Source organism: Antechinus flavipes, chromosome 1, assembly GCF_016432865.1.
Source record: "Antechinus flavipes isolate AdamAnt ecotype Samford, QLD, Australia chromosome 1, AdamAnt_v2, whole genome shotgun sequence".
NCBI lineage: Eukaryota > Metazoa > Chordata > Mammalia > Dasyuromorphia > Dasyuridae > Antechinus > Antechinus flavipes.
Genome location: NC_067398.1, coordinates 504,176,909 through 504,196,317, shown reverse-complemented (window position 1 = coordinate 504,196,317; position 19,409 = coordinate 504,176,909). Strand labels below are relative to the sequence as shown.

The 19,409-nt window shown below is 37.3% G+C and overlaps 1 protein-coding gene across 1 annotated transcript in view; it reads right to left on the bottom strand.

Moving 5' to 3' along the window:
- LOC127544003 (uncharacterized) overlaps positions 1-15,860 on the bottom strand; it is a 57,015-nt gene extending 41,155 nt beyond the window's left edge. Inside the window, exons 1-2 of the mRNA XM_051970422.1 lie at positions 15,762-15,860; positions 12,203-13,845 (exon numbers count right to left, since the gene is read on the bottom strand). Coding sequence (XP_051826382.1) covers positions 12,203-13,729 — 1,527 coding nt within the window. The 5' untranslated portion in view covers positions 13,730-13,845; positions 15,762-15,860. The remainder of the gene's footprint in view (positions 1-12,202; positions 13,846-15,761) is intronic.
- Between the last annotated feature and the right edge of the window lie 3,549 nt (positions 15,861-19,409).

Sequence of the window (19,409 nt, the reverse complement as noted above, 5' to 3'; positions counted from 1 at the left end):
CTATTTTTTTTCCTCTCCAGTATCTTCAGGTGCTATGAAGTTACTCTTGAATTGGCTATTTGGATGTCTCTGGATCTATAATAATTCTTCACAGTAACCGGTTTCTTCTGTTCCCTCATATCTCCAACTTTCATTTCTGAGACAGTCTCCATACTATCCTGCACTTTGGAGTTGGGTGGTTCGCCATGATTGGTCATTCTGAGTTACCTTGATTCCTTCACTGACCTCTAAATTCTAGGGTATATCTGCACTCAAAGAATTGATATATTTTGGGATACTTGTATCTTTAAAGTTCAAAGTGTTGCATCTTCATGGTCTTCTCTGGCATCTCAAATTTATATGGTCATAGACTTCTGGTGTCCTTTGGCCTGGTGTGTTCCAGTCTAAGCTCTACTTTCCCAAACTACTTGCTTATACTTTGAGATGTTTCCAAGTCTTTATCATTCCGAGTCCTCTGTTCTCATTCATATAGAGTATGACATAATTCAGATGACCTTGGACTATTTCTATCCCATATTGGGAGGCTTTCTTCTTCTTTGCCTGAGTTGATGCTGGCTTTTCCTAACACCTATGGGCTTCTGACTTTTTGCATAGTTCTGGGCTGGATGAAGTCACTTATTATAATAGCTCTTTGAACCTCTTGATCATTATTCAGTCTATTGCTTTTTCTAGATTTTTACTAAAGCAGGAATATTTAAGAAAATTGGGCAACTTACCTTTTTCTTCTTCAGGTTGCCATTTTAACCAGAAGTCTCTTGTGACTAGGATTTGTCATACCATTTCCTTGCTTTTTTTTTTAGACAGTACCAGTTGGATAATTGGGGGATGAGCAAGATTATTTAAAAGTGCTCAGATTCAGGGCTGAAAATGAAAATTCTCATGAGATCCAGATTCTACTGGTATGGTACAATAATGTAAGAAAGAATGAGAATGGCAATTCTAGTCTTTAGGTCTGATACTAACTCCTTGTCCCCTTGGGTAAATCACTTAATGCTTGAACCTCAGTTTTTAAATTTTTAAAATGAAAACATTAGAATTCTAAAAGTTGACAGATAGTTTAGAGATTCATGATTCAACCAACCCCTCGAAACCCCAAGTAGCAAGGAATAAAGAGACTAGGAATACCACAGCAGACTTGTTTGCATGCTTTCAAAGATTCTTAAATCCCTTGGCCTCCACATTCTGACATTCTCAGTTAAATATGTGGAAAAAGGACCTGGGATGATGTTCATGTAAGAACTCCCACTAGGCAGATTATAGCCCACCTATTGACTTTGTATCTACAGACATTGCCTGAAAATTATAGAAATTAAGCAACTTGCTTAGACTCACACAATTAGTAAGTCTCAGGTAGGATTTGAACCAAATTATCCTGTTTCAAATCTAACATTCTAGCCACTACATCATATTGAACAAACTTTGACTAAATCTTCTACAATTCTTATTCAAGTCACCTATAAAACTGAAGTCTTCAGTTCTTACTTCAGGTCAAAAACTCAGTGTTCTTCCAAACTCAGAGGTCTTTTCCATAAATTTGGATGGCCTTGTGCCATTCAATTTAGTGAACAGGGCTCAGGATTAAGCCATTAACTACTCTATTCAATCAAGAAAATTAAATTTAAATTCCCCACACATAGCCTTTTCCATTACCCAAGATGCAAAATTTGTTTTAAACATTACAATGGATATGGCAGATGAGTGAGCAGCAATAAATAGGACATCCTGGAATAATCATATAACATTACAACATTTCCAGTACAAGCTTTCCTCACTCAAGGATGGCTAAGCATTTTCACTTAGGCTAGAGGCCAGTTCTCTTTAAAGAATATTGAACTGACCTCTTGAGATTTAATACATTTATCCATTAGATTAAATTTTGCACCAACTACCCCACTCTTCCAAAAGGTGTCAAACACAACTTTACTTTTAGGATTAAGTTGCAATGATGTGTTTCAAACACCTAGTACATTTGAAAAAAACAAACAAACAAAAAAACCAAACAACTTTCCAAATGAAGAACTATGCAGAAGAAAAAGAGGGGGGCAGGATATAATTTTTAATTGTGATCATCTAAGATTAAATAATTCTATTATAACTACTATTCCCCCTAGAATTGAAAAACCTTAAAATGATATGGGGCAGCCTCTCCTAGTACATAAATGGACAAGCTTTCAAAGAAGTTAAAAGATCTTGTTAAATTAAAAAAATGACAAACTTAGGAATCTCTCTCGTCTTAATCACATATGGAATGGGGAGGGGTGGGGAAGAAAGCATTTAATATAGAGCTTACTATGTACCAGACTCTGTGCAAAGCATTTTATAAAGACAGGGACTTGAGTTCAAATACAGCTATCACATTTAATACTCCCAACAACCCTGTTACAATTGAGGAAACTGAGGCAGGCAGAGTTTAGGTGACTTGCCCAGGATCATCTAGCTAGTAAATATCTGAAGTTGAATTTGAATTCAGGTCTGATTCTAGTATTCTGTCCATTTCCCTACTCTCCCACAACTGTCTCAGCTCCTAAACAACCTCCTCCTCTAATCTTTCCAATATATGATTTCAGGTAAAGAGGATAACACTGGGGGAGTTGGACTAGAGATAACCTTTAACATTTTTGCTTTGGTAGGGGTTAGCTTTTGAACTTCATTTGTCACTCTAAGGTATAACGGCTGTTTCTATCTTTGAACTCTTTAAGAGGTTTTCATTGTAATAACCATGAGCCACATTTCTATAGTACTTATAAAATGTTGTCCCCATTTTATTAGTGGGGAAACTGAGGCAGAGAGAAGTAATTTGCCTAGATTATGCATTAAGTATTAGAAGCAGAAATCTGTGAACTCTTATCATTGAAGATTGAGCTCCAATCTTCAATTTCCTTTGCCATGTGCCATATAATTATGTGCCACCTTTGCCCCATAATTTCAGTTGCTACATAATCTTCTGCTGAAATAGCATTCCTAAATATTCTAGGACATATCTTATACTATGGTGGGGAAGAGGTTGAGTTAAACTCTATGGGCAGAGACCCTGTGGGAACTCCAATGCTCTTGCTGGGAAGGCTGCTGCTTCTTTATTTGAGAAAGAAGGGAAGAAGGGAGGATATGAGAAAAAACAAAGTGATGGCACATACTCTTTCCTTTATGGTTTCCTATTTAAATAATCATTCTTTCTCAGAGCTAAAGTCAGTTATTTCTCTATTTCTGAAGAACTGCTCCCTGGGACAAAGTCCTGATTGTCTTATCCTAGTTATAACTCAGACATATAGTTATTTTCTCTCTTTGCCTCCTTTTCTCACATTTTAACCTTCCTTTTTACTTCCTTCTTTTTTACTTTTAATCCATGTACCTGCCTGTGATTATTCCTTGTTACATTCTTGTGCCAGAGAAATCTGAGTTCCTTATTCCTTATGAGTTCTTGTTATGTCCTTCTTGGAAGAACAGAAATGACCCAACATTTTGTTTTAAATAAGGTTTTTGTCCAGAATAGTTCACAGCAATCAAGCCAGTCATTCTGAAGGCCTGTTTGGATCATGCCTGTTTACAAATAACCAATTCAACACCCTGTGTGAGAAAAAAGAATGGAATTTTGCTGGATCCATATAGTCATGAAATCCCCCTCTCAAGTATTCTGTTAAATAGCTGAATAAAGTTTCTATAAAAGACTGTGAGCTTTCTTCTTGTTTTGAAATGGCTGCTTTGTTATATTAAAGAGTTGGTATCAAAGCTATCCAAAAGTTGAATGGACAATCCTGGAAGGTAGAGAGCTCCTCACCAGGCAGAAGCTGAATGTCAGTTCAATCTGGGATATTACAGGGGAATTGTAGAATATCAGAGTATCATAGATGTGGCACTGGAAGGAATGTTAGAAACAATCCAATTCATCTGTTCCCACTTTTACAGATGCATGAAACAATATAGGTGTGAAGGATATTTCTTCAGTAACAAATTGGACTGGATGAATTCTGAGATCCTTCCCAACACTGAATTTTGTGATTTACTTGACAAAAGTGTCAAGAGAAACTGAAATATCCCCTGAAGCAAATAGGATAAAAGATTCTTAATAGTGGTGTCATATGTTCTGACAAACTGTGGACCTCAAATATATTCACTTCAAACAAGCGCTACTACTATGTGCAAAGCACTGTGGTAGGTGTTGAGTTTTTAAAGATATACATCAAAGTTTCTGACTTCAAGGAATTTGAACTCCGGGGTTTGAGAAAGCCACATGAACCCAAATAAGTATAATATATAGTAGAGAGTAAGAGGGAAAAGAGAACCAGACAAAATGTTTGATGACTATTTGAGGTGGGAAAGAATGGATCAGGGAACATTACACAAATGGAGATGTTGGCATCTGAGCTGCACCTTGAAGAAAGAAGATTCTGAAAAGGTGAGATGAAGAGGGAATGCATTCTAAGCATAGGAAAGAAGAAAAGAAGTAAATAAACATTGCCTTCTACATGCCAAGAATTGTGCTTAGCATATAAATATGATCTCATTTGATTTTCACAACAACCCTGGAAATGTGTGCTAGTATTATCCCTGCCGCTATCTCTTTATTATTTTCTGGTTAGTCCACTTTTGTCCCCATTGCTCCAAACATTCTTTTTGACCTTTACTCCATATACCTGTCTGTGAATCCTTGTTATTCTTGCACTGGGGAAGCTATTGAGGAACATGGTTCTTATTCCTTATGAATTTTTGCCTTGTCTCACTTGGAATTCCATTTTGTAGTTAAGAAAACTGAGACAGATTAAATGTCTTGTCTGGGGTCACATAACCAGTAAATATAGCTATAATATATAGATAGTGAATATGTGTAATATTGACTATGGTAAAATTTGAACTCAGCTCTTCCTGACTCCAAGTCCTATGCTTTTTCCACTACAACTTAGTTGAAAGGAAGACATCATGAACAAATTCATGTAGAGGAGAGATGACATGCAGAGATTCAGAAAAACTAAGGATGAATAAACAGAAGCTTTACATAGCAAAGGAAAGAGTTTGTATTTTATTATGGCTCCAATAGGGAATGACTTTTGTTTGTTTGAGCAGAGAATCGAAATGGTCAGAGACGATCTGGCGAGATGTCACACTATGCCATGAGCCCTTACAGCCCAAGCTTCACCTAACATATGATAAATTTGGGTGCTTATTGATAGGAGGAAATAGTAGAGAGAACATTTGTCCTACAGTCAAATCCTGGGTTCAAATCCTGTCTCTGATGATTCTCACCTATGTTAGATCCCTGCTCCTTCCTCAAACTAATTCAAATATCCAGTTCTATGTTTTCCCAACTTTCCAAAACTTTAATTAGTCCCCACTAAAAGCACATCAGGCCATCCAACCTGCCTTGATCTTATAGCCTGTTTAGCAATCCTCAAGGAACGTATATTTGAATGGGGAAAGACCTGGAGAAAGGGAATTAGAAAGCAGGGCAATGGAGTAGGAGAAAGAGGGGCAAGACTGATAGTGAGGTGGAGAAAAAGTCTTTAAGTGTCACAAGTAGAGCCAAAAGTGAAGGGGGCATGACTCATGAAATTGGTGGTCCAGGTTAAAGACTCACCAATCAGGAGAGAGGGCTTGAGGGCAGCAGCATCTCCCTGGGGAAAGGCTGCTGAGAAAGAGACACAGACCTTCAGAGACTGTGCTTTTCTGTTATGATGAATCACCATTTATCTTATCACTGAAATGTGATCTCATAGTATTGGGGGTTAGCCAAAAAAAAAAAAAAAAAAAAAGAAACCTATTGCTTTCAACTTAAGAGCAATGTCATTCTGAAGAGACCTACCTATATATCCCCAAAGATGCCCTTTCTTCCAGTTAAGGATGTCAAGAAACTCTATCTCTATTATGAACTAGGTTATATATTGGCATGTTAATCAACTGCAAAAGAAGTACCCCTCCTCTCTCTTCCTAGAGGGACTTGACAACTGCAGGGTAATTAAAAGGGCCTCCTCTGAAGCCATTGGGCTCCCCGGAGCCACAGAGTAAAAGATGCTATTGTTCTTGTCTGGCAATTGTACCTCCTGCAGAGGCACTGCCTGGTATTTCTCCAACCAATAGTACATCATGCAGACATTCTCATAAGAGGGGATGCCATACTGGCTAAAAGATTCCATTAGCTAAGTACCTAAAGAGGGCAGGAGTGGGGGAGAGCATTCTGTGTGCTTGCCAGAGGGCTCTGGGGGCCAACATAGAAGTGTTTCTCCTTGGCAGTTTGGGAGCTCCCAAAATTACACATATTACTCCCCACACTCCTCCCCAGGACGAGTTTTATCAAGAGTACATAACAGGGGTGCAGTGGATAGAGGACTGGCCCTGAAATCAGGTGGACCGGAGTTCAAATATCACCTCAGACATTTCACACTAGCTGTGTGTTTATGGGTAGGTCCTAACCCCAATTGCTTTGCCCTGCCCCATCCCCATCCCCCCCCCCCCCAGAAAAAAACCAAATCATGTAAAGAATACATAACAATGAAATTCGTTAATTTTGAAGACCCACTTGTCCCTAAACTGCTGTTTAGTGGAAAGTACCCTGGATCTAAAGACAGGGGATTTGATTTCAAATTCTAGTAATTTAATTTCCTAACCTCATGACCTTGGACAATTTATTTAACTTCATCTTCATCTGTAAAATGAGGAAACTGGACTAGATGGCCTCTGAGGTCCCTTCTTGCTCCATATCCATGATCCCATATCTAGATGCTAACATGAAGTGAATGGATTTCAGTTTGAATCTTGGCTCTGCCCCTTACTACTTATCTGACCTTGGGCCAAACTATTTGAGCCTCATCTTTTTCATCTATAAAAAATAAAGTATTGGGCTAGATGGTGAACCTTTAATAGAGTTTTTAAAGCAAAAACTTTATCTTGCAAAGCGTTTTATGAATGCTATTTCATTTAGTCCTCACAATGACTCTGGGAGGTAGGTGTTATTATTCCCATTTTACAGATAAGAAAACTGAGACAAACAGAGGTTAACAATATGGAAATGTATGTTACCTGACTACATGAGTTTAACTTATATCAAATTGCTTGTGGTCTTAGGGAAGAGGGCAGAGAGAGAAAGAGGGAAGAAGAGAATTTGGAACTCAAAACTTAAAAATGTTAAAATTGTTTTATAGTATATATTAAAATATAAATTATTCCAGCACAGGTTAATGACTTACCCAGGGTCACATAACCAGTGACTAAGGCAGATTCAAACTCAAGTCTTCCTTGTTTCCATGCTATCCACTATACCACTGAGTTGACAGGGAATTGATATAGATGACCTCTCATCATTTCTAATTTCTAAAGCTATAATTCTTGCTTCTTCTTAAAAGGCTGTTTGTTCATTTATTTTTTCTTGGAACTCTTGTAGATGAGCTTCCTAAAGATCAATTGGTAATGCTACTTGATTATACACATTTATCTGGAGATGTTGATGATAAAAAAATCATTTAAACATGTTTTTCTTTGTTGAGACCCAGTCTGTATAATATTTATTTGGACCTAAATAAAAGGGAAACAGTTTAAACTTAAAAAAAAGAGAGAAGTAATTGATTTGCATTCTCTCAAGTTGATTTTTCACCAGAATTCTCCAGAGCCTTTGTTTTTATTTTTAATTTCTAAATAATAAGTTCCTTATCTATAAAATGTGGAAATTATACAAGTCCATTCTGATGTCCCTTATGACTCTTGATTTGTGATCCTATGGTTCTTGAAAGAATACTTTCCCTCTATTTGTTCCACAAAGTTGTTATCTTCCATCCAAATCTCGCCTGAAGTATGATTTTTGAGATCTAGTAATTACATACATCTGTACAGAAAAGCATATAAATATAGTCTGTTTCTATAATGGATGCACAAGAAATATGGCAACAGTTGCTTTTGAATATGGTAAACTGGGACAAATCTTGCAGATCCTGTGTACACCAGTTGGAAGACATTGACTTAGAGAAGGGCTCTTTCAGCTAGTGAAAGTGATGAGGGGATCACATAAACATCATTAATCCATGACTTCTTCCACACTGACAAGGCAGAGGAGGTGTGTTTGTTCCTCTGCAATTATATACAACCTGTCTCTCATTCATTTTTAACTTGGTTTCACCTAATTAATCTTACTAAGGGATAGAATAGCACAGAGACATGGCCTGGAAGCCAGAATGATGTTAAGTCTTCTTATAACACAAATTAAGGCAAGTTATTATGTCATGTTCAGTTTTCTAGGTAACTCTCTACAACTAGAAAGTGGCAACTTGAATTGCTGGAAGGAGTCTCCATTCTTTAGCGTTTCTTATACCAATAAATCATAGGTCCAATCCTAATCTCTAACATGGTTGGGGGAAAGAAGAAAGTTAAAGATATTTCCTTGTCCTACCCCAACCCCATCTTATCCACTTAACTTCCTCAGTTATGACTCTGGGTCAAGTATTCTACTATAATTGACAAGACACAGATCTTATGTCACCAGAGGTAAAGGGGCACAGAGGAATATTTTCCTTTCTTGACATCATCCATCATGAATCCTCTAAGACAGAGTCTGTGAGGCAGCTAGTTGATACACTAGATAAAGAATGCCAAGCCTGAAATCAGGAAGACTTACCAAAGTCAGACACACTGAACAATAGAAGAGGTATACCTATTATGTTTTGGTAACTAGGTGATACAGTAGATAGAGTGCCAGGCCTACAGTTAAAAACAAACAAACAAACAAACCTGAATTCAAATCCATCATTAGAAAGAGGTCGTGAAATTAGACACTACAGAAAATGACAACAACAACAATAAATCCCCAAGGCACAAAAGCCCTTTCCTATCCTCAAACTGTGAACATTAGAAGTCAAAGAAATGATTGCATCTCCTGGAGAGGCAAACTTTCTAAAGGACTCCTTCTCAGAATCAGGACCATTTTTCTAAGGCAGGATTCACTATAAAGAGGGAAGATGAGAACTCTTTCTTTGTTCTTCACTTCATTTACTTCCTATTGCCTTAAGCATAGCATTAAAATAAATGGAACATGAAAAATCATCTATAGTCCATAAGCAATCATTGGATGCTCCAAAAGGATGCATTTATCAACTGATGTCGTGTCAAATCATCGTTCATTCAGCTAACGCAACAATGGAAAGTTCATCATTATGATTATTTGCAACTTAAATTATATACTCAGAAGTCAAAATCTGCCTCATTTAAAACTGCTATAGATCCAACTCTGGGCTTTTTCTTAAGTCCATTTTCTGAAAACCCCAAACACTATCGTAGGTCTTGCATGTTTCAGCACATAAAACAGATAACATCTTGGCTCACACTTGATTCTGGACAGATATAACCTTTTTAATAAATAGTTTGCATACTTTGGCATGGTAATAGCATTTATGCATTGCTTGTACACCTACTAAATGCATAGTGCCATGTTTGTGGCTAGGAATACAAAGATTAAGCCAAGACAGTCCCATCTTCCATAGAGTTTGCATTCCACTGGAGTGAAACAAATATGCAGATTAACAACTGGGCTAATAAACAAAAGTGTCTTATAGGAAGTGGCCCCTTGAAAGATGAGAATTTTGAAAAGTAGAAGGAGAAAGTATTTTCCAAACTTGTGAAAATGTGTGGAAGTAGGAAATAAGAGTATTTGAGGTGAGACATAGTCCAGTTTGGCTGGGAAAGATTACACTGAAGAGTAATGTGGTATAATGCTGCAAAGGGAAATGGGAATCACAAAAGCCAACCTAAGGAGTTTTCACTTTATCCTCTAGGCTAGAGGTCCTCAAACTCTTGTTCTCAATATCTTTATACTATCAAAAATGATTGAGGATCTGTTCAAAGAGTTTTTGTTTATGTGGGTTATAGTTATAGATATTGATCACATTAAAAATAAAGACCAATTATGAATTTGTAGACTCTCTGAAAGGATTTCAGAGATTCTGAGGATGCTCTGGACCAGACTTTGAGAACCACTGCTCTAAGCAATGGAGAACCATTGAAGATTTATCAGCAAGGAAGTGACAAGTTCTGACCTTTGCATAGGAAGATTATTTTGGCAAAGAGAGAATGAAGGTCAAGAAACCTATTAGCCAGTTTCTCTCTCTCATGGCACTAGAAATTTTCATGAAAGTCCCTGTCTCATCAGTGTCTAAGAAGCCTGAGAACATCTCTCATTTTCTTATCCTGGCTCCTCACTGTCTCAATTTCTAACTTCTGCAAGAGCAACAGTGAATCTGGCCTACTGTTAAAGGAAAAGAAAATATACTGCTAGCAAGAGGGACACCCCTGTCTCAGCCCAACCTTTGCTTGAAAAACAAAACAAGCTACATTCTAATTTCTTCATTTTTGTTTGTTTCTTTGCCTTTTCTTTCTTATGGCTTTTTCCTTTTGTTTTGATTTTTCACATGACAAATATGGAAATATATTTAGAATGATTGTACATGTTTTACCTATACGGGATTACTTAATGGCTTGGGGAAGGGAAGGGAATTTGGAACACAAAATCTTACAGAAATGAACGCATCTACTGCCATTTCCCTTCTACTTACTTCTTTGCCATTTCCACTCTACACCTCTGCCATCCCCATCCTAACTCTTCTAAGAATCAGCTCTTACCTTCGAGAACTTCATCTCCACCACAGCATTGTCCTTATCCCTCCTTTAACAACAGGTGGTGATAACCATTACTAGAAGTTTAGGATTAGAAGAGCATTGACTTCAATAGCAGTTCTATCTATCTGTCTGCTTGTCTGTCTGTACTCCTTATATCCTAAGTTGGAAATTAGATCACATTTTCTTATAGAAACAGTACCATACATGGATCTCTATCCATGTATACATATGTGTATATATGTATATTTATATTTATGTGTATGTATAAATATACATATTTGCCTATGTACATAAGCATACATACACACTTTTTCCTATCTTATTTCTTCTTCCTCCTAGACATCACGTCTTTGATACAACTGTTAGAGAAACATTTAAATATGGGGGGGGGAGGGGGACCTATCATGGATTTCTATCTATAGTATAGCCCCGTAGAGTTAGTATTATGCTTCATATATGTTGCAAATTAAAAAGACCTTTTTAAGTTGTTTCTATAGCACTGTGTATAACATCTTCTATGTTGAAGTATATTCCAAGTTCTAAGCAACCAAATCATAAATGAACTTTTGGACAGAATCCCCATTTGCAACTGTTTCCATTTTATTCTTTTTCCAGGAAGGGATGATCTGATTTGTAGGAAATTAGCTTATTTCCTTTTCAGTTCTGCTTCACTTTCTTACTTGCTGTCTTAATTGATTGCTTTCAGCTTCTAGGATATTTGAGTCTAAAAGGGAAGAACATTTAAATTCTAAACACTGTACAAAGTCAGCATTAGTTTAAGAACTAAAGATCTTTCCCTCCTTCCTTGTCCCTGATTCAGTCCACTAGGAAAAGATTTTAAAAATATCTTTCAACTTTGCTCTATTCAATGAGGGAAGATGACAGTCAGAAAGTTAGTAACCTCAGGAAGAGACATTTTGTATCTGTCAGACCTTGTATCTTATATATCTGTCTGAAGGATCATACTGGTTATCAACAATATGATAGAGGAACAGGGAAGAATTGGACATGGGAACATGGAAGTTTCCTATTTTCTTTGCACTGTGGGTCACAATGAATGAAATGTTTTAAAATGTAAAGAATTTAAAATGCACCATTTGATTAAATTCATATCTCCCCAAATTTCTATCATTTATTACATGTAGGGTTATGTACATATGAATATATGCCAAAATCAAAATGAAACTCCTAAGGGAAACATTTAAATATGGAAAAAAAAAACCCTAACAGTTGTAGGAAAGGCATGGTGTCTAGGAAGAAGAATGCTAAAATCAAAATGAAACTCCTAAGAGAAACATTTAAATATGGGGGAGGGGGGACTAACAATTGTAGGAAAGACTGTCTAGGAGGAAAAAGAAATAGTTTATAAAGGAGAAAGTGTGTATATGTATGAATGCAAATATGTAAATGTATACATACATCTAAGTATAAATATACATATATACACATATTTATATGCATGCATACAAGTATACACTCATCAACTTAAAATTGAACTTAAGACTACATTTTTATAAAATATATAACAAACAGTACAAATTTAGGACATGTTTGAAATCCTTAGTATTATCCTAAAATTCCCAAAGAAAACCATCAAATCTGCAAAATACTGTACCTGATCGTTAGTTATTGGAATTGCTACAAAATAATTAGGAATGTCTCTTTTCTGTTTCTTTGATTTCTTTTCTTCCTCTTGGTTCTGTTCTGCTACTTTGTTATCATTCTCCTCTTCACAAGTGTCTTGGATTTGCTGATCTGTTTTCTTTGAACCACTGTTTTGGGCATGCTTTGCTCTTCGCCGCTGACTTGCTCTGGCTTTAAGGGTCACTGACTCCCTGTCCACATCTTGACCTTGCTCTCTCCCCTTTGGATCCCCATCATGTCGATTCAGTGGGTCCCTGAGATCCCCTTCTCTTTGGTCCTGTGGTTCTTCAGTGTTTGGGGACTTTGAACTGTGTTTCATCTCCTCTTTCTCATGGTCATCCTGATCTGGCTCCATCACCCAGGGGTCCTCTTGCCCTTGGTACCCCAGCTGCCTTATCACTTTCAAAATTGCCTTTTCTTGAGATTGCTGCTGCACCTTCACGGTCTTCAGAACAGCTTCTATTTGGCACTGCCATCCTTGATGCATGACCTTGAGAACCATCTCTACCTGACATTGCTGACCAATGGCCTTTCTAATGGCCTCTTCCTGATGGGTCTGCTGCTGATACATTACTTTCAAAATGGCCTCCTTTTGACACTGATGCTGCTGTTTTACCACTTGCAGAACTTGGGGTATCCCTTTTAAACTGATAATGTTTTCCTTTTGTTGTTCCAGATGCAATACTTTGGGCTCATCATCATTTTGGTCTTCTTTTTGGGATAATTCTGAAGTTTCATCTTCTGGTACTGGCCCTTTTTTGTCTGAACTCTGTTGCTGAACAGTTTTTCGAATTTCACTATCTAAGTGATCTTCTGTGAGTAACACTTTAGATAACTTTCCATCTTGTTGGGGCAGCAGGGATAAAACTCCTTCCTTCTTCTGACACAAATCCCAATTCCCTGATAAATGTTCATGGTACTGTTTCCTCTGTGGTAGCCCCAAGCTTCCTAGCTCCTTTGGAGAACCATGCTGGATGAGGTCTTTCTCTTCTGTCCACTGCTGGCTTATTACCTTCTGCATCTCTTCTACTTGGGAACGGTGTTGTTCTTGCATGACTTTAATCACCTCGTTCACTTCCCATTCTTGCCACAATCTTGTCACTTTCAAGACTTCTTCACCCAGCAACCCAAGGATCCCCTTTGATTGACTTTTTTCTTGTTCTTGCTGCTTAGTTCTCGGGTCTTCTTTATTATAGACTTGTAAGTCTGTTCCATTTGACCCCTGTGAGTCATGAGGATTTTCTGGACCAATGCTCCCTTTGTGGTTCAGCTCTGTCTGAACTAGTCCTATTTCACCACAGCCAAGATTATAGGATTCTTCTTGAGTGACTTCTTTCTGTATCTCCTGAGGGATTCTCTCCTTTTGGGGAGGGTGTTGATGCTCCAAAACCTCGAAGTCATCCTGGTGATCCTGCTCTTGTACCGGCTTTGTCAGAAGGCCCTCATCTGGACACCAGCTTGACAGCTCTGTTGGGCTGATTTCAGGTAAGCACTGCATTAGCTGTTTGATGAGGACTTCCTCCTGAAACTCCTGTTCCTTCTCCTGGTAACTCTGTTTTCTTCTTCAAAATTCTTTTCTTTTCTTTTGGGACTTGAAGCCAGTCTTGATAGTAACTGAAAGATTGCAAGGAATGTCATTGCTAACAAAGTCACCATTCTACCAATGTATAAATGGAATTAAATGCCCCAAGTTAACATAAAGCCTAGCAAATGATGGAGTGGGAGCTTTGGGAAACAAATATCTTTATATTTACAGTTAGAAGAAATATGATTACAGCTTCACAATAGCCCATGCATGGTTTATTTTATGACACTATCTCCAACTTTTGAATAATGCAGGTATTTTAAGCATGCTAGGAACCTATGACTCAGGGCCCAGCTGCCCTTCCCTTTCCCCATTTTCCAGATACTGCATCATGAGTGAAACTGTTGGAGTCCAACTCATATACTCCTTGTTCCTTTTTCCTATCATCCCACTTTTAGGTGACTGGTATAAAAAAAGACCCTTGAGGACCAACTGCTGATTTACCTATTCCTTTTACAAAAGCCTCCAAAACCCCATCAACAATTCTGAACCTCCTTATCCTCTCGCTTGGGAATGGATGGTGGTAGAATTGACATCTATTTGGATAAATTGAATTGGACAGGCTTTAGGGGACACATATTGGTCAGCTAGGACAAGGATCCAGAAGACCCCAAGTTAAAATTCTACTCTTATTATAGGAATTTTAGAATGTCATTTTCTGAGCCCATGTTTCTCTATCTCAGTTCAGTGGGGATGAGAAAAGCTACCTTTTACTTAAAATTACATGGCTATTACAAATACTTCACAACTAATCTTGTAATATCACCATTGTCTACTACTGTTGTTACAAAGAATCACTATCTTAAAGTGAATTATCATTAAAAACCTGGAGCTAATTATTACTATGTTATTGAACAATGTATATTCTTCATATTAGTCTTATTTTTTTTTTTTTAAAGTGCAAGAAATGATTTAAGATAAATGTGTTTAGCGTCGTGGTTGCATAGTCATTATGAAAAAGTTTCAGTTTGTTATGGTTTTTTCATGCTATTTTTTCCCCAATGTGCCACATTATATAATATTTAAGACATTCCTTTTTGACACTATATCTTGCTAAAGGGTAGCATGGATAATGAAGCACTATCTATATTAAACATATATGCACCAAGTGGGGTAGCATCTAAATTCTTAAAAGAGAAACTAAGAGAGCTGCAAGAAGAAATAGACAGTAAAACTATAATAGTGGGAGATCTTAACCTTGCACTCTCAGAATTAGATAAATCAAACCAGAAAATAAATAAGAAAGAAGTTAAAGAGGTAAACAGAATACTAGAAAAGCTAGATATGATAGATCTCTGGAGAAAATGTAATGGAGACAGAAAGGAATACACTTTCTTTTCAGCAGTTCATGGAACCTATACAAAAATTGACCATATATTAGGACATAAAAACCTCAAACTCAAATGTAGTAAGGCAGAAATAGTAAATGCATCCTTTTCAGACCACGATGCAATGAAAATTACACTCAACAAAAAAGCAGGGGGAAGTAGACCAAAAAATAATTGGAAACTAAATAATCTCATACTAAAGAATGATTGGGTAAAACAAGACATTCCTTTTTAAATGCAAAAGGAGACATTCCTTTTTAACCACAAAAGGAGACAATTTTCCAGAAAGAATAAGGAAGGGCCTCTATATAGGGTTGGAATGGAAGTCACAAGAGAAATCTGCTAATAATTGACATTTCTTATATGTACTTAAGAAAAAAAATACAATTAGCTGTATGATCTTGGGCAAGTCCCTTAGCTTTCCTAACCTATGAAATGGGTCACTGCTTGTAGTACCTTTGTCACTTGGTCTTTCTTGGGATGAAATAAGATATTGTATACAAAATGTTTCACAGATATTGAAATGCTGTATAAGTATTATTTCTAAATGTTTTTTTTTTCTTAAATAAATGCATAGAGGATGGCTCTAATTGACTTAGAAAAGGCACAGTACTTACTTTCTATTATCTGATATCTACTTCCACAAAGGAAAGTACATAGTTCTCTGCTTTGCTCTTGACCAGCTGAAGTTGAAAGCAAAGCCTCCAAATGATGTTCCAAACTTTGGTTTCTAGGAAGAAACCAAATGGCTTCAGTGAGTTGGGGAAGTGCTCTCCTTTAGATATGAGGGTGAGGAAAAGCTGGGCAAAGTGAATTTAACCACACATTTGTTGCCATCGCATGAGATATAGGTAAGAGGGTTAAACACAATTGGACTTGCAGTGTTGCATTATAAAACTAAGAAACGGACCCTCAACAAATTTTTAGGACACCAAGAACGAAGGTATCTTGATATAATAGAAGCACTGAAGTCATAGGTGGTTGTTGAGCTATTTCAATCAATCATGCCTGATTCTTTGTGACCCCATTTGGGGTTTTCTTGGAGTAGTTTGCTATTTCCTTCTCCAGCTCATTTTACAGAGGAGGAAATTGAGGTAAATAGGGTTAAGTGACTTGCCCCGGGTCACACAGGTAAAAAATATATGAGGCTGGATTTGAACTCTAAATCTAGCATTCAATCCTTTGTACTACCTAGCTGTTCTGGGTGATGAGATGCTGAATATTGTTGTGGACCTAGAGAACTAAAGAATTGATCCCTGAGGCAAACAGGCAGAAGGTTCTGATAGAGATCAGTTTAGTTCCATGGTCCCACCCTTTGGGAAGGTGGTCCAGTGTGAAATCCAAGTTATGTCAAACTTCTGAAATCCACCCTCTGTAGAGGTCTTGAGCAGTCTCCCCTTGCCATACACTGTCAGAAATCCCAGGTATTTTGGTGTAATATGATTTTGTGGTCTCTAGATTTTAAGGGGCCTGCTGTTAAATTAGTAATCCTAAATCTTCTGGCTTTGGAGTCTGCCTCAGGAAACTCCCACACCCAACCTGTCTGATTCTGAATAGACCACTATTCAGTCAGATAGCTTCTGGCCTCAGGATAAAATCACAGATCAAACTCCTGAGACAATAGTGAATAGACTACTCTCAGTTCATTGCTGACTGTCAGAGAGATAAACTTTTGGTCAGCAATAACCAAATTCCAGAGACCACTTCTCTGGGCCATAGAATTAGCATGTCAAAAATAGGAAGCTGGATAAATGTCCCTCTTTGCTTCTATTTCCTTGCTAATTTCTTTTGGAATTTAGCCTACTTGTAATGGTGTTACAATTACAATAAATCTTTGCCCCTTGACTTGGAATGGGTTCAAGCCTACAAATTCTTTTGAGACACCTTGTGACACCGGTCTGTAACCCCAAATTTTTGGGGTCCCCTTCCCAATCTCAACAATCTTTCTGATGTTAAATTTTCCCTATAAAACCTACATGTGGGCCATCCCATGGCTGCTACCTTCCTTTGAGTCAGTCTATCACTGCACTCTGCCTCATGGTGTCTTTCCCCTTCCCCTTTCCCCATGTCACATGGTATCTCCCCTAACTCCACTATGCTTCCCAATCCCATTTCTTCTCCTCACAGCTAACTAACTCTTTTAGGTGGCTCAGCCGCTTTCAGGATTTAGTCTGACACCTAAGGACATGCCCCAATCTCATGGGGTGCTCTCTTTCTATTGAGTAATTATGAGTTCCACTAAGGAACTTGTCTTTCATATGCTTTCCCACTCTTATTTCATAATTACTATTTCTAGTGTCTATTGTATCCCTTCATTTTGCGTGTAACCTATTCCCCTAAATAAAATCTACCTTTTGCCAAAGAGAATGGCCATTGTGAATTCTTCAATGACCAAACCAAATGACCACAAAATCATATTACATCAAAATGACTGGGATTTCTGACAGTGCATGGCAAGTTTTGATACCTGCTGTCATTTGGTGACAAACCCCACATCATAGAGCACATCACTAGATAACTATATAAGTGCTTTAAAATTTACAAAGTGCTTTATTTTCTCATGTGATAGTATCCCAATTGATAAATCACTTATGTTACAATCCATTGATCTAACTATTGGAACCTCCTAGCTGTTTCTGATTTTCTCTGACAAATGCTGTTTTCAGGATTTACTTTTAGTGACTTTTAAATAAGTGACTTAAATTGTCTAGAAAACAGTGAGCCTTCCAAAGCACCATACAATTCCCTAGGACAAAGATTGTTTCACCAAAGCAGCTCAGCTTAAATCAGATAAAAAGGTCACAAACAAACAAACAAACTATGGTAGTCCTGGGGAAGGCCTGGAAATAGTGCAAGTAATGAAATGCAGCCCAGAAAACCTAGAGTAGCTTTAAGTTGGTGGCACTGGATTCATTCCCAAATTCTAATGCTAAAACTGCAAAGTTGGTCTTTGGGAACTGAAATGTTAACTTGGTATAGGAAATATCTACAGAGGCAACATGGTATAGGTAATAGAGAACTAAGCTTGAGATCAGAAAAACCTGAGTTCAAATCCAGCTGTGTGATTTTGGACAGATGATAACTTCAATCTGCCTCTGGTGCTCTTTCAGGATGGGTGGAGGGAATTCCTACATAGGGAGTGTGTTGATATTGAGGAAATTTCAACTATTCAAACAGATTTATAATCTTGTAGATTTGGAACTTCCTTCTAACCTGTATGCCTCCAGCCCACATTCTCCAATAAATTCTGGTCTTCCTCACTTATTCCCAACATTAGAGGGATTCAAGAAGATTAGTCTGGCTATCTTCTTGTGAGCAGTCCACCACTTCTACCCATTATATAATTCCTTGATATAGTTGAGGAAATCAGAAATAGTTAAGTATACACTTAACTAGGCCACTAGGCAAAATATAATCTGAGAGATTGCCATTTTTAATCTTGTTCAACCTTTGGGGTATTGTCTTCAACTATGTCATCCATGTTTACCTAACCTATGTGTCTCCAGCCTACATTCTCCCATAAATTCTGAAGGTCTTCTTCATTTTTCCCCAACATCAGAAAGACAAGAACTGTCTGACTGCTATGTGAGCAGCCCATCATTCCCACCTATTATATAATTCTTTGACATAGCAGAAGAAAATAAAGTTATGTGCAAAGTCTCTCATCTATCATTCTTTTAATCAAAACCCCATTTATCATAACTTTATACATACTGGGCAACAATTGTGTAGAGAAAAGAAAATGGGACACAAGGCTTTTATGTTTCCTAAGTAAATTAACTCTGAACAAGCCAATCCAAATTTCTGAGCCTTAATTTTCTTCAAATAACATGATTTTTGTGAGGAAAAATGCTTTCTTTGTTTGTATTTCTATAGATATGTGGAAAGCAGCCAGATATAGTGCATAGAAAGTTGGTCTTGGAGGTAGGGAGACCCAGGTCCAAGGCTGCTTCCATGGTTGTAGAAAGTTCTCTCACCTTTTCAAAATCCCAAGAAGTTCTTTAAGATTATAAATAGCTGAGAAGGTGCAAATCTACATTGGTAGAATTCTACTTGGATGAATTATCAAAGGTTAAATTGCATTCAACATAGTTCCTCATTGTTGCACTTTCTTTCATGATAATTGTTTGAAAATTGCTAACTTATTTGTGGTGACTTATCCAGGCAACTGAATAACGGAGAACATTTCCATTCCTTAACAACATCCAATAATAGAGTTTACTATATTTGTTTTTCAAAAAATCATCCAGGAAAATTCCATGTAA